Genomic DNA, 13,650 nt, shown 5'->3' on the forward strand with positions numbered 1-13,650 from the left:
CGGCTTTGGCTGTGTTTTGGCTCTAATAGAAATTCTACTTAATGTGTGTACTCTTGTGTGGTTGCTCTATACTGTCTTTTGCCCTGAATGTGTTACTCGGAGGAGAGAGAAGGGGAACGTACCATAAATTGAGGTGATGCTTACAGTGGGCCACACAGTGAGGTTTTAATATTATCTTTCTTAACCTTCACAGTAGCCATGTTAGGTAGCTACTACTTGACAGATGGAGTTGTTGAGGCTAAAGCCATTATGTCTCCAGAGCCTGATCGTTTCTGGGTGTCACAGTTAAGTTTGAAGTCCAGTGCATAAATGCCTCCTGACTTAAAATCTTGAGTGTTTAACTGTGTGGCTGGATGGCTGCACAACATCTGTGAGTTAGATGTGTCTCTTTGCTTCTTAGCAGAGCTTCTGTGGGTTCTCTGGCTGGTTGGTCTCTTGGTCGGTCTCTTGGTTGGTTGGTTGGTTGGTTGGCTAGTTGGTCTCTTGGTTGGTTGGTTGATTGGTTTCTGGTTTTTGTTTGTTTGTTTGAAATATTCTTGCCATATATCAGGCTGACCTTGGATATGTAGTGTTCCTGACTCAATTTTTCCAGTGCTAGGTTGCAGGCTTATACTACCATGCCCAGATCTTGGGTAGGCTTTTGAGAGATAAAAAGCAGTAACATGTCACCTTTGGCTACTGCAGGGAAAGCCCTTTGGTGACTCCAAAGCTCAAAGCTCTTCTTTCTCTTGCCTGGAGCCATTTCCTTCTCACTGGTGACCACACCCCTAGTGAAGGATAGCTGAGGGCGCCATAGACATGACAGCCCATGCCATCAGTCCTGTGTAGCTTCAGTGCCTATGCCATCAGTCCTGTATAGCTTCAGTGCCTTACTTTAGAAGTTAAGAGCCCTGGAAAGATGAGAATTACAGTACTCTTAGGAAAATTCTGAGTCAGTTCTGACTCATTTGCATGAAAATAAATATTTAAAACAGAAATTCATGACACTAAGTCATGTGTTATATGTGTGCTGTTAAGCACTGGACTTCTTCTTAGGACTGCTTTCATTATATTTCATAGGCTTTCTTTTTAATGAATGTTATGTTTTATTTCTATTTGATTCTCGGAATATTTTTATTTTATTCTTGATTTCTTTGATGAGTCACTCACTATTCAGCAGTGTGTTCCAGCTCCATGAATTTGTATATGTTCTAACACAATCAGGTTCACAGATGAACTACTTTTGAAATATGCCAAGGACTAATGGTAGGAAAATATTAGAAATCTTTGTTTCCCATATTACAGAAAGTCATAAATCCAAACAAACAAAATACATTGGTGAGAACATCAGAGAGGCTGTCACAGAGAGATGGGGGGCTTTCCTATGGGCCTCAGATGCTTTCTGATGACACTTTTAGGGTTTTGATTGCTATTGAGGAAGGGGGCTGCTAAAGATAGCCTGAGATGAGTTCATTAGACCTGGATCTGCAACATGCCAATCTCTATAATCAGCCAATAGGTCTCTGCAGGCACCGCTTCTTTCCTGGAGTTCTGGTTCATAAACCGTTCCTTTTTTTTGGTGGGGGGGGAGGGCGTTTCAAGACAAGGTTTCTCTGTGTAGCCCAGGCTGTCCTGGAACTCACTCTGTAGACCAGGCTGGCCTCAAACTCAGAAAACCGCCTGCCTCTGCCTCCCAAGTGCTGGGATTAAAGGTATGCGCCACCACTGCCTGGCCTTACTTTTTTATTTTAAGATCAGAAAAGGTCGGTTGTACAGTAAAAATAAGGACTTTATACCATTCTGTGGTATTGAATCTGGGTGTTTTAAGAGCATATGTTGCTGTTCCATATGGTGCAGACATGCACATTAGAAAGTGCACGTTGCGTGTTCAGATCCAAGGCATCTGAACCATGTACTGCAATGCATGGGCAACATGCATTCCTAGGTGCATACGTGGAAACAACAGGACAGTTTCTGAAACTTGGTTCCTGCCTTCCTCCTTGTTTGTTTGTTCTTGTTTGTTTAAAGTCAAGGGATTGAAGTTTACTGAGAAGTACAGAGACATTCTCTGCCAGGAGTTGTCCAGCTTCTGCGTTGTGGAAGCTTGCATCTGCTGCTCTGCTCTCCAGCCTAGCTTCCTGACAGTCCTATCTGCCTGCTGGCTCTCCCTAGTGTGCTGGGATTACAGATCCACACTGCTGCATGCAGCTTTTTATGTGGATCTTGGGGGTCAGACCCAGGTCCTCATGCTTGTGAGGACCTCAAGCATCTTTACCCACCGACCCATCCCCCGGCCTCATTTCATGTTTGATTTTTTTTTTTTTTTTTTTTTTGGTAGTTTTATGTTTAGAAACCTTTTACTGTTGGAGGGTTTTTCTTAACGCGGACGTTCAGTTCTGGGACTTCATCGAGGGTCACAACAACTATAGTTCAAGAAGCCGGGGTTTTATTTCAGATCAGTGACACGCTAAAGCAGATGTCTAACATGGATGCCAGAGAGTTTGTGAGGCTGGGAAAATATGGATTTATAGATAGCAAACCATAGTAAAATAAGGGACTGAGTTAGGGTTCTACTTACCAGCATTGGCTTCAGCAGTTTGAACAGGCTCTCAAAGCTACGCCCGAGTTAGCTCATCTGTACATTGGGACTAGAGAGGTTTGTGGTGAGGAACTGGTCTCATATTACGCCAAGTGTGGCACAGCAGTCATTAAGCATAAGTAATATCAATAAAAGGTAGAATCTTTAGTCTCCTTATCAGAGACCAGACAGATTCTTATGTAGCAGCAAACACTTGTGGTAACACCTTTTTTTTTTTCTTTTGTTTTTTTGAGACAGGGTTTCTCTGTGTAGCCCTGGCTGTCCTGGAACTCACTTTGTAGACCAGGCTGGCCTCGAACTCAGAAATCCGCCTGCCTCTGCCTGGGATCAAAGGCGTGCGCCACCACACCCGGCTCGTGGTAACACTTTTTAACCCCCACCCCCACCCCCCACCCATCCACACACACACAAAATCTGCAGTTTGTAAAACATGGACTGAAATGAGTTCTGCCCTCAGGATTTAGGGCAAGCAGAGTTTATATAAGCAGGGTTTAAGGAAGTTACTGGGAACTCTTGATTTAAAGCTCATAGAGCTGGAGCCCCTGTGCTAATAGCCTATGTCCAGGCCTACGCTTCTCAGATGCACTTTGGTGGCATGGGAGACTAGAACTGACTCCTGTCTCTGGGGTGCGGAACTGCCAAAAAAAAAAAGTAGGGTGGGGAGCGAGCTGTACACCCCGAGAACCCTGAGCATCCTGAGGCCACTTTGAGCTCTTCTAAGGTTGCACATAATTGTTTTTTCCTCCACCCCCACCCCCACCCCCTTTGGATTCTTTTCAGGTTTAAATAAAGGGCGGATTAGTCACCCAGCTTGCTCATTTCCTCCTGAAGTGTGGTAGTAAGAAAGCAGAATGGCTAAGTACTGGCACTTAAAACTGTATGTACATGGCCTGCCAGAGGTAGTCAAATAAAATCTAGAACAAATTAAGATGGGTGATAAATTAGTTATTACAGATTAACCACTTACTATTATAACTGATGATGTCAGATAGCAGAAGAAAAGAAGGCCACACAATCTTTGCTACTAAGGTATAGTCATATCCAAAACTTGGGAATAGCTAATCAGTTATTTATATAACTAGTCAGGCTAGAAATCAATGCCTGGCAGCAGTCCCAATGACTGTTTACCTTAACAGTGACCACTGAGACCTGTGGAGCCAGGGTGGGCGGATCGGTGTGTGAGGCTCAGGGAAAACACTGGGGGAGCAGAGAGTGCCAACCTTGAAGAAAACTATAAAAATGGGTGGGTGAGGGCAGACAGTTTGTTGGTTTTGTTTGTTGGGTTGTCGTTATTGCTTTGGGGGCTTGGGGGTGCTAAGATCAAACTCAGGGCCTCTTACCCTCCAGGCAGACATCCTCCCATCGAGGATACCCAAGCCTAAGAAATAGCATTTTACTGGAAAAGAGCAAAGACATGTAGAGGAGTAGGTAGTCAGGAAGAATCTAATCCCTCTGAGGTTGTATTTTTTGAGGTAGGATGTATGTTTGTGAGCAACCCCTGTTAGAAGTCTGTCTCAACCGTGCTTTGTTAACAAGTTTGCACACAATCTTAAAGTGGGAAATGTTGCGATTCATTTTAATTCTAATTCACACATGGAGACCAGCATTTGTACAGATCAGAATGCTAATCCCTATCTCTGAAGGGATATTCCAGAAGAGTCAGTGTCCTTTCTGCATATCCTGGGAGAGGGCGGGTTCTCTAGTGTCAGGCAAGACTATGACGTTAAAACCAACCTCTACCTCCATGTTGAAACAAATAAATCCATTAAGTGTAGAATAGTTCAATTCCGTCTTCTCTCTGGGAGAAAATTTGCTCTTGTATTGGTAAGATATCTAGTTGTCTCAATACATTGAAAATATGTCACACTTAAGTCAAACTTCACACCAAAGCAGTCGGTTCTCAACTACACTTCTGAAAAACCAAAAGCCAGTTTAGGGATTGCTTTTTCTCTAGGGGAATGGAGAAAACATTCTTTATTGCTCCAGGAAGTTCATTACTCGCCCCAACCTGTTTAGAGAATTTAGATGGATAAAGAGAAACTAAAGTGTAATCTTGCTACTTGGGAAGATGTTACAATCGGGAGGCAGATTCCAGCATATTGTTACCGGCATGAAGAGGCCATTTTTCTGGTTCGGTTTTAGTTTTGGTTGTTGGGTGCACAGCCGTGTAATGCCTTGCTTAATCATCATGTGTCATGCCACTTTAAGCACTGGCCAGCTCCCTGAAGTGTTTGGGACACACACCCTCACACGCTCTCTCTCCCTCACCTGTCTCCCGGGAATCGCCACTCTCCGCCTCTGTGCCCGGGAACACTGTACCTGTGTACATGCAGGTCGGCTGCCTGGAAACCCATGCCACCGGGTCACGTGGCCGTTGCTATGAGCGTGGAGGTGCATTTTTCTTTTTTCTTTTCTTCCTCCTTCTGTCCTTACTTTGTTTCTTTTCACCGGGGAGGAGGGGGAGAGGGGGAGGCAGGTTCTCGGGTCTTTCCAAGCCCCGGGTGGAAAAGCCTTGGATTCCTGCCTTCTCACTGCTGGACTATCTTTGGCTTCATTTTAGGGTGCCACACCCCCCATTGAGACTGCACTCCTGGACTTTCCTAGAGAACAAGGAACTTTTGAGTCCACCGTGGAGAGAAGTAGGCCTCAGCCTGCAGACGTCCTCCGTGTCTGCAAGACCCAAGTGGCCAAGCTGGAGCTGTGGCTGCAACAAGCCAACGTGGCCTTTGAGCCGGAAACTGTAGACTCGGACATGCAACAGGTGGTGGAAGAGGAGCTGGCGGGGTGCCAGGTAAGACAGGCAGGCAGGAGTGAGGGTTTACCTAGTCACCAACTCCTGCCAAGGTGGGGCAACGTGCTCTTAAAGCAACAGGTTGCTCCTCCGGTGGCTCTAAAGTCTAAAGCCACTCACCGTGTTCCTGATGAATCTTTAAAATTCTTTGTGTGATCAGCCACTCTGAGGGGACAGGAGTGAATAACAGCCCAGAGTCCAGAATCGGAAACCAGCCCGGGGTCACATGAACTGTGAACATTGACCAATTAATTCCCTTCTCAACCTGATTTTCCTCCTCTGGTAGCATAGGCTAGCTCATAGAAAAATTTTTGTTGGGACTAAATGAGATGAACTCACAGACTCTGGCATTAAACTGAACCCAGTATCTGTTCCTGTGATCCATAACCACAAGATTATCGTGGATAAATAGTGAGTTCATTGGAGTGAGACTAAACGTCCAAGCTCTCGAAGACCAGCTAACGCTGTTAGCAGGGGCGCCCTGAGCTTGGGAAGGCTGAGGAGCTTAGCTTCCTTGTCTGAAGTCACTCTGAGAAAAGCTCGGTGGCTCAGCCCAAAGGCGGGGACTTGTGTGTCTCTCCAGGGAGGGGCTGGGATGACGACACCTCAGCAGTGTGATTGCTGTCACAACAGCAGAGGTTTGCTGGCTGCTTAAGGTGGCCTCTCCCCAAGCTGTACCCCGCAGACCAGCCTTGGCCTCCTACCAGGGATGAAGACACCCTCCTGTCTCAGTGTGTCTCAGAAGCACTGGCCCGGCCACCAGAAGCTCTCCCTGAAGAAACCTGTCTTGTGGTTGGGGTAGCCAATTCCACTGGAGGTGGATTCATCTCCCTTGCATCTCCCCAGAGCTACCTGCAGAGGGAGGCGACAGGGTAGGGCAGGCTTGATAGTTCTAATAGTTTGTCTATTCTGGTTGGCCTTCCCAGGGGTAGTTAAGCCCAGTAACAGACCAGGCAGGGCTATACTAAGTTGTGCCTCAAGTATCCTCAAGTTTGAACTCCAGCTCCTTAAGGCTATCTGATAATGATGTGCTACCAACAGGTAGCGCTCATGCCAATGGCTTGGTTACCACCACCATCCTCATCTTCCTGCTGCTTTGCATCCATTTTAAAGAGTGCTGGACTATACAAAGACAAGATGTGCCCATCAGGGGGCAGTATCACCCAGCAAGCTTGCTGTGGGCAGACTTGGCAGGAACATGAGTCTAAGGAAACAGAAGTTCTTCCTAGAGGCTAGGGGGCTTAGGCATCTAGATAACGGCCTAACACAATGGAGAACCTGGATGGAGGGAGGCGAGGCATTTTATTGACTAGTCTTACCTGTGGCATGCAGAGGGAGGGTGCAATTTTTGGGCTATCATTTGAACTCTGTTTAAATACTTAAACTATATTTAAACTGAATATATAGATATTTGGGCTTGGCAATGGTGGGCTTTAAACTCACTGTAGGAAAATGAAGTACCGGTCAGCAAGATCACTTTTCTCTCATTTATATGACAATATTGACACATTGAAACATAAAGGGCCCTCAATGGTCTGGAAAAAAAAAATAATAAGGTTATCATGGAAAGTAGCCAGAAGACAAATAGATCAGTTAAGGAAACAATATATTTGATAATTTAATGCTTGAAGAGAGAATTAAATTTAAAAACGTATAAATGAATGTTGGGATTGGTAGAGGGCCTGCTGAGCATGCAGACAGCCCTGAGGTCAGTCCTGAACCAAGTCACACCATGAGCCAGGTGTGGCATGCACCTGTGACCTCAGCAATTGGGAGCAAAGGCAGGAAAATCAGGCCATCAGTTCATGGCTATCCTTGGCTACATAGTGAATTTGTGGCCAGCCTGGGCTACATGAGACCCTGTCTCAAAACACACAAAGTATGTGAATTAGAACAGCAATTTTGTTGTTGGTGATGGTGGTTTTACAATCATAAAATTTATAACATCCTGACAAAATTAGAAAAAAATTGACTCATGTCTGGTAGTTTTGTCTGATTGAGTCAACATTTTGGAAGGCCACTCACTAGGAAGAATATAAAAATGTTCATTTTCTCTGACCTAATAATGCCTTTGAAAACAAAACAAACAAAAAACTAGAGTCTCATCAGATAGCCCAGGCTGAGCTGGAACTTGTTTTGTAGAGAAGACAAGCCTAGAAGTCACAGAGATTGGCCTGCATCTACCTTCTAAGTGCTGACTCAGAAAAATAAACTTAAAAAAGAAAAAGAGAGTAAGGGAATAAAATAAAAATAGAAAAACTTTTTAAAGAAAGAAAATATTTGTTAGCCCCGGGAACTCATGCCATTGATCCCAGACAGCCACGGGTGGATCTCTGAGTTCAAGGCTAACCTGGTCCACAAAGTAAGTTCCAGGCTAGCCAAGACTACCCAGTGAGATTACACACACACACACACACACACACACACACACACACACACACAGGAAAAAGATTGATCCTGAGAAAGTCATCTGTGGGGCTGGAGATGTGGCTCAGCAGTTAAGAGCACTGGCTACTCTTCCAGAGGACCCGGGTTTGATTAGCAGCACCCACATGGTGGCTCACAATCATCTGTCACTGCAGCCCCAAGGGATCTGATTCCCTCTTCAGGCCTTGGAAGGCACTACACACACATGATACGCAAACACACATGCAGACAAACCACCCATACCCATTTAAAAAATAATAAAAATTTAAAGAAACCTTTAACTCTGACAGTGTTGATTAGCAGACAGAAGACCTGGAAATGGCTTAAGCAAAACAGTAACAAGCAGGAGGCTAAGTGAGTCATGGAATATCCGTTTTCAGCTATTGAAACGGTCCATGGGGAAGCATCGGTTTGTAGACATAGAAAATATTTGTATAAAACCGCTGTGTGGGTGAGCAAGCTAGCATCAAGTTGTGACTGCCTTTGGGAAGAGCCCACTTCGGAAGCTAGGAGTGTGGAAGTGTGTGCTGCTGAGGCTCTGAAGAGCCTGCCGGGATGCAGTAAAGTTTTTACAAGACACATTATTGGAAAATCTGTTTGGAGGTGGAGTAGTCCTTAACGGAACTTGGCTTTAGTCCCACGCTGATTTCTGTGCCAGTGGCCTTGGCTGGGGTGTGGGTATGTATGGCTGCTGACCCTGTGCCCAGTCAGTTGGTATAACTGATGAACTCCTGAGCGTCGAAAGAGTGCAGGAATGCGTTGAGGAGAGACACAAAGAGCCTGACTCACTGGGAAATGCACTTTCTGCAGCCAGTTTATGTTTAGACCCATGCGGAACGGCGGGTGGTATCAGGCACTAAGCATTTGAAGTTCTAAATTACTGCCGTGTTCTTCTGATCTTTTGGATTTGCTTGAGAAAGCAAGAAATGAGCAACGAACTGTCAGTAAGTGTGTGGAATTTTTTTTTCCTTTGATTGACACATGTGCTACAGCAGAAAGAGTAGGAAGGTGGGGGAAATATTCAGGTTTTCCACTTAACCTTGTGTTTAAATACGCTACAGGATTTTAAGTCATTAAACACAAAGCACATGTGTTAAGGCAAAAATATACAGTTAATTGATTCCTCACAATGACTCTAGATGGCAAATTCTGTCATTATCTCTATGTTAAAGATTGCTTGAGGCACACACCTAGAGTTCTTGAGCAAACGTGGCTACTGTGTGATAAGAATGGAATCCGGACCCACATAGACTAAGCAGCATGTGTTGTTAACCAGCAGTGTCTTCGTTAGGGTCGTTACTGCTGCATCAAAGCACCATGACCAAAAAGCAAATTGGAGACTGAAGGGTTTATTCAACTCACACTTCCACGTTGCTGTCCATCACTGAAGGAAGTCAGGGTAGTAACTCAAGCAGGACTGGAACCTGGAGGCAGGAGCTGATGCAGAGGCCATGAAGGGGTGCTGCTTACTGGCTTGCTCCTCATGGCTTGCTCATCCTGCTTTCTTATAGAACCTAGGACCATCAGCCCAGGGATGGCACCGCCCACCAGTGGCTGGGCCCTCCCCCATTGATCACTAGTTGAGAAAATGCCTTCCAACTGTAGTGTAAGGAGGCATTCCTCAACGGAGGCTCCTTTCTCTCTGATGACTCTAGCTTGTGCCAAGTTGACACACAAAACCAGCCAGTACAAGCAGGAACCACTGGGCGTACGCTACCATATTTTCTGAAGAGATTATAGGGTTACTTACTGTAACATCTGCACTCTGGGTTGATTTAGTTCCACCTCTGATTTTTTGTTTTTGTTTTTCGAGACAGGGTTTCTCTGTGTAGCCCTGGCTGTCCTGGAACTCACTCTGTAGACCAGGCTGGCCTTGAATTCAGAAATCTGCCTGCCTCTGCCTCCTGAGTGCTGGGATTAAAGGCCTGCGCCACCACTGCACAGCTCCCCCTGATTTTCAACACAGAATCATGTCAAAGTTTGTGTTTTTCAACCTATTTCTGGAACTTTCATATTCTCAAGTAAAGAAAATAAATCCCACTTATGTTGGAGACTGACTCCATGGGGTAGGGGTGTAGCTTAGAAGTAGGTAGCATGCGATGTACGCACATGGGCCCTGGTTCCATCCCTACTCTACCCTCCTCCAATCCACTGTGGATAATTCAGCATGTATGTTCGCTCCTAGGCTATGCTGACAGAGATTGAGTACAAGGTCGCCTCTCTGTTAGAGACTTGCAAAGACCAGGGCCTGGGAGACTGTGGGACCACTCAGCAGGAGGCCGAAGCCCTTTCCTGGAAACTCAAGACTGTGAAGTGCAACTTGGAAAAGGTCCAGATGATGCTTCAGGAGAAGTACAGTGAGGACCAGGTAGGCCCGAGGATGTGTGGACATCCCAGAGCCTGGCAACAGTACTCTGGGTGGATGTGGCAAAGCAAAGGCAGATACGCTATCCTCGTTAAAGAGTCATAGGACGCTGTGAAAGGAGAGGACTCACGGGCTTCCAGGGTTGCATTTCTCTTTCTCGGCGCAGGGTTCTGGGCCTAGGTCGTGGGTGATGGCTGCAGGTTGGCTCGGGTGGATCCCATGAGACTGAGAATTCTGTTGATGGTAATCTGATATACAAGCTTCTTCATGGGGAGGGGTACATTTTAAAGGAATTTGGGGAGCGAGCAATATGTCTTAGGGGTAAAAGAACTTGCCCTGCAAACCTGATGACGTAAGTTCAATTCCCTGAGCCCACGAAGAAGAGAGCCAACTCCCACAAGTTGTCAACCGACTTCCATATGAACACCACACCACACACACACACACACACATACACACACACTAATCAATATATTTAAAATTTTTAATAAAAGTAATGAATTTGATTGGCTCCAGTTGGCTAGAAAATCCAGTCATCATAGAAAAAAATATATATATAGGTAGATATTAGAGTTTTATATCAAATCATCATAGAGAAAAATATATATATAGGTAGATAATATTAAAGTTTTATATCAGGACTGTGGCTATAGCTCAAGAGTGCTTGCCTGCCAAGCATACGTGTAGACCTGGCTTCAGTCCCTATGATAGCAGGTAATCCTAGCACTGGGGAGGTAGAGGCAAGAGGATCAAAAGTTCAAGGGCACCCTTGACAGTATAGCAGGTCTCCAAAAAAAAAAAGTCAAATCAATGGTACACATCGTTACTCTGACACTCGGGAAGCAGATGGATCGCTCTATGAGTTCAAGGCCAGCCTGCTCTATATATCAAAAGTTCCAGGCCAGCCAAGCCTACACAGTAAGACCCTGTCTCAAACTAACTAAATAAAGTGTAATAGAATAAAATGTTATTTCATGAAAACAAAATCTGTTTCCAGAGCGCTTTTGCCCCTGATTTCACTCACTGCAGAAGATTTGCTTGAAAGCTTATGGCTGGCTTTGGTCACGTGGACTACATGGTCTCTCGGTCATCCTCACACTTTCCTCTTTAAAAAGATGGAAATTACGGGGGGCGGGGGGGGAGGTGTAGAGGACTTTTGGGATAGCATTTGAAATGTAAATGAAGAAAATATCTAATAATTTTTTTTAAAAAGATAGAAAGTAGACATAAGATACTTTCATTTTTAAACATAATATTATCCCTTTCTTTTTGAGCTTTTTTTTTTTTTTTAACTTTGCTCTTTTAAAAAGGATAACGCATTTCTGGGCTTTTACAAACTCACTGGACAAATTGGACTGAGGAGGTGAGACTGGAGAAGATGATCATCTCGCTAGAGGGCGTAGCTCCAGAAGTTGATGGGAAATAAATGAAGTTATGTTAAATAGCTGGGGATGGGGCGTGCTGGTACATACCTTTAATTCCAGCACTCAGGAAGCAGAGGCAGGTGGAATCTCTGGGTTTGAAGCCAGCCTGGTCTACAGAGAGAGTTCCAGGACAACCACTACTACACAGAGAATCCTGATTTTGAAAAACGGAAAAACAAACAAACAAACAAACAAAAACTTTAAAAAAATGTTAGGAGTACAGTAGTGTGGTAAATAATGGTTCTGATGATTACTCTGTTCTGTTGCTGTGTTGGTAGCTGAGACCCACATGGGTCTTTGTAAATAATACTCTCACGTCATGGAACATACATATGTTGGTTGGTTTTTCAGCATCCCTCCACTCTTATGAAACCGTCAGAGCCCCACACCGTCGACCAGCCATCTAGCCTTTCTGAGCTTGACTCTGTCCTAACTGAAAGGCCACAGTTCAGCAGACAGAAGGATGCTCCCCAGCCACAGGTAATTCCCACCCTCCCACCTGTCAGGACCAGAACCCAGCCTTCTAGATGGTGTTTCTCTTGGGCCTAAAGCTCCAGATGCCATTGGAGGGCTGCTTTGTAACTGAAGTATGGGTGCTCAGGCCTGCAAGGTGAGCCTCTAACTGTACTGCTTCCGTCTGCTTCCACTGGGGACCGAACCTTGCTCCTTCATTAGGTTGCATCTTAATCAAACTAAGTGACCACTCCCAGAGCAAACTTAGCTGCATCCACAGCCCTGCTTTGCTTATTACCTCCAAGCCTGTTCATTGGTAATTTTCCCCATGTGCTTCCAATATAGTTTAAATAACAGTTGGCTATTGTATGGTTGTTTTATGGTTTTTGCTAGTTCATTGTATCTTTGGGGTTTTTTGTCTGTCTGTTTGTTTGCAATGCTGGGGATAGAACCTAGGACCTAGCACATTCAAGCTCCGTCAGTAAGCCACAGCCAAAGCGTTTAACTAAGTTTCTCGGAAGTAGATGGTAAGACTAAGTAAGCAAGAGAAGCGGCGCTGACTTGAGAAGTTGTGTAAAGCTGGATGGCCCCAGTGGAAAGCGTTTTAGAGTACTAATAGGAAAAGCAAGGTGGGCTGAGCCGTTCACATTGCATTCCCTTGCAGATTCTGGAGTTAAAACTATCAGAGCAGAAAGATTTAATCAAGTTCACAGAACTGAACGCCAAGAAAACATGGCTGCAGGGTCACCAAGAGAATGAAGATGAAAATCGGCAATCAGCTTCCAGGTAAAGCATTTTTAAATCCTCTTAGTGTTTTAAATGTGTGGGCGTTCAGCCTGCATGTATGTCTGTGCAGCATTGCATGCCTGGAACCTGAAGGGGCCAGAAGAGAATGTTGGATCCCCTGGAACTGGAGTAAGAGACAGTTGTGAGCAATGTGTGGGTGCTGGGAACCTTGGTCCTCTAGAGGAGCAGCCAGTGTTCTTAACCTCCAAGCCATCTCTCCAGCCTTAGAGAAAGCATTTTTAGCTATGTTGGATATTTATTGGACATATTGTTTGGGTTTTTTTCTTCTTCTTTGTTTATTTAGTTTGAGACTGGGTTATTTTGTAACCCAGTCTGGTCTCAAACTTGCTATATGGTTTTCTGATCCTCCTGCCTCCAGCCCTGAATAGTAAGATTACAGATCTTCGGATCTTCGCTACCACACTACCACTACCTGTGCAGCAATGAGGGCATCGTGCAAACTAGAAGCACTCTGCCATCTGAGTGACATCCCCAGTCCCATCCAAAAAAATTAGGTTTATTTATTTTACATGTATGAGTGTTTTGCCTTTGTATATATATGTGTACCACCTATGCACCTGGTATCCACAGAAGTCAGCAAAGGTCATCAAATCCCCTGAAACTGAACTTACAGAGGGTTGTGAACTTCTGTGTGTGGTAGTCAACCTGGGTCCTCTGCAAGAGCAGTAAGTGCTCTTAACCTCTGAGCCAACTTTCCGGCCCACCCAGCCCCATTTGGATATTTATTATTGGGAGAATTGCTTACTTTAAAATCCTGCGTAGAACATTGGCTAAATGTAATATGAGATTGTCTTTGTGTCATTTC

The 13,650-nt window shown here is 44.9% G+C and overlaps 1 protein-coding gene across 10 annotated transcripts in view; it reads left to right on the forward strand.

The window, feature by feature from the left end:
• Window positions 1–13,650, forward strand: part of Syne2 (spectrin repeat containing nuclear envelope protein 2) — a 301,122-nt gene that overhangs the window by 195,714 nt on the left and 91,758 nt on the right. For all 10 annotated transcript variants that reach the window (XM_085830464.1, XM_085830470.1, XM_085830468.1 and 7 more), the window contains exons 66-69: window positions 5,139–5,369; window positions 9,982–10,164; window positions 11,937–12,065; window positions 12,703–12,824. In XM_085830464.1, the coding sequence (XP_085686590.1) occupies window positions 5,139–5,369; window positions 9,982–10,164; window positions 11,937–12,065; window positions 12,703–12,824 (665 nt within the window). The remainder of the gene's footprint in view (window positions 1–5,138; window positions 5,370–9,981; window positions 10,165–11,936; window positions 12,066–12,702; window positions 12,825–13,650) is intronic.

Source organism: Mus caroli, unplaced genomic scaffold, assembly GCF_978045245.1.
Source record: "Mus caroli unplaced genomic scaffold, Mus_caroli_1 scaffold_14, whole genome shotgun sequence".
Lineage (NCBI taxonomy): Eukaryota > Metazoa > Chordata > Mammalia > Rodentia > Muridae > Mus > Mus caroli.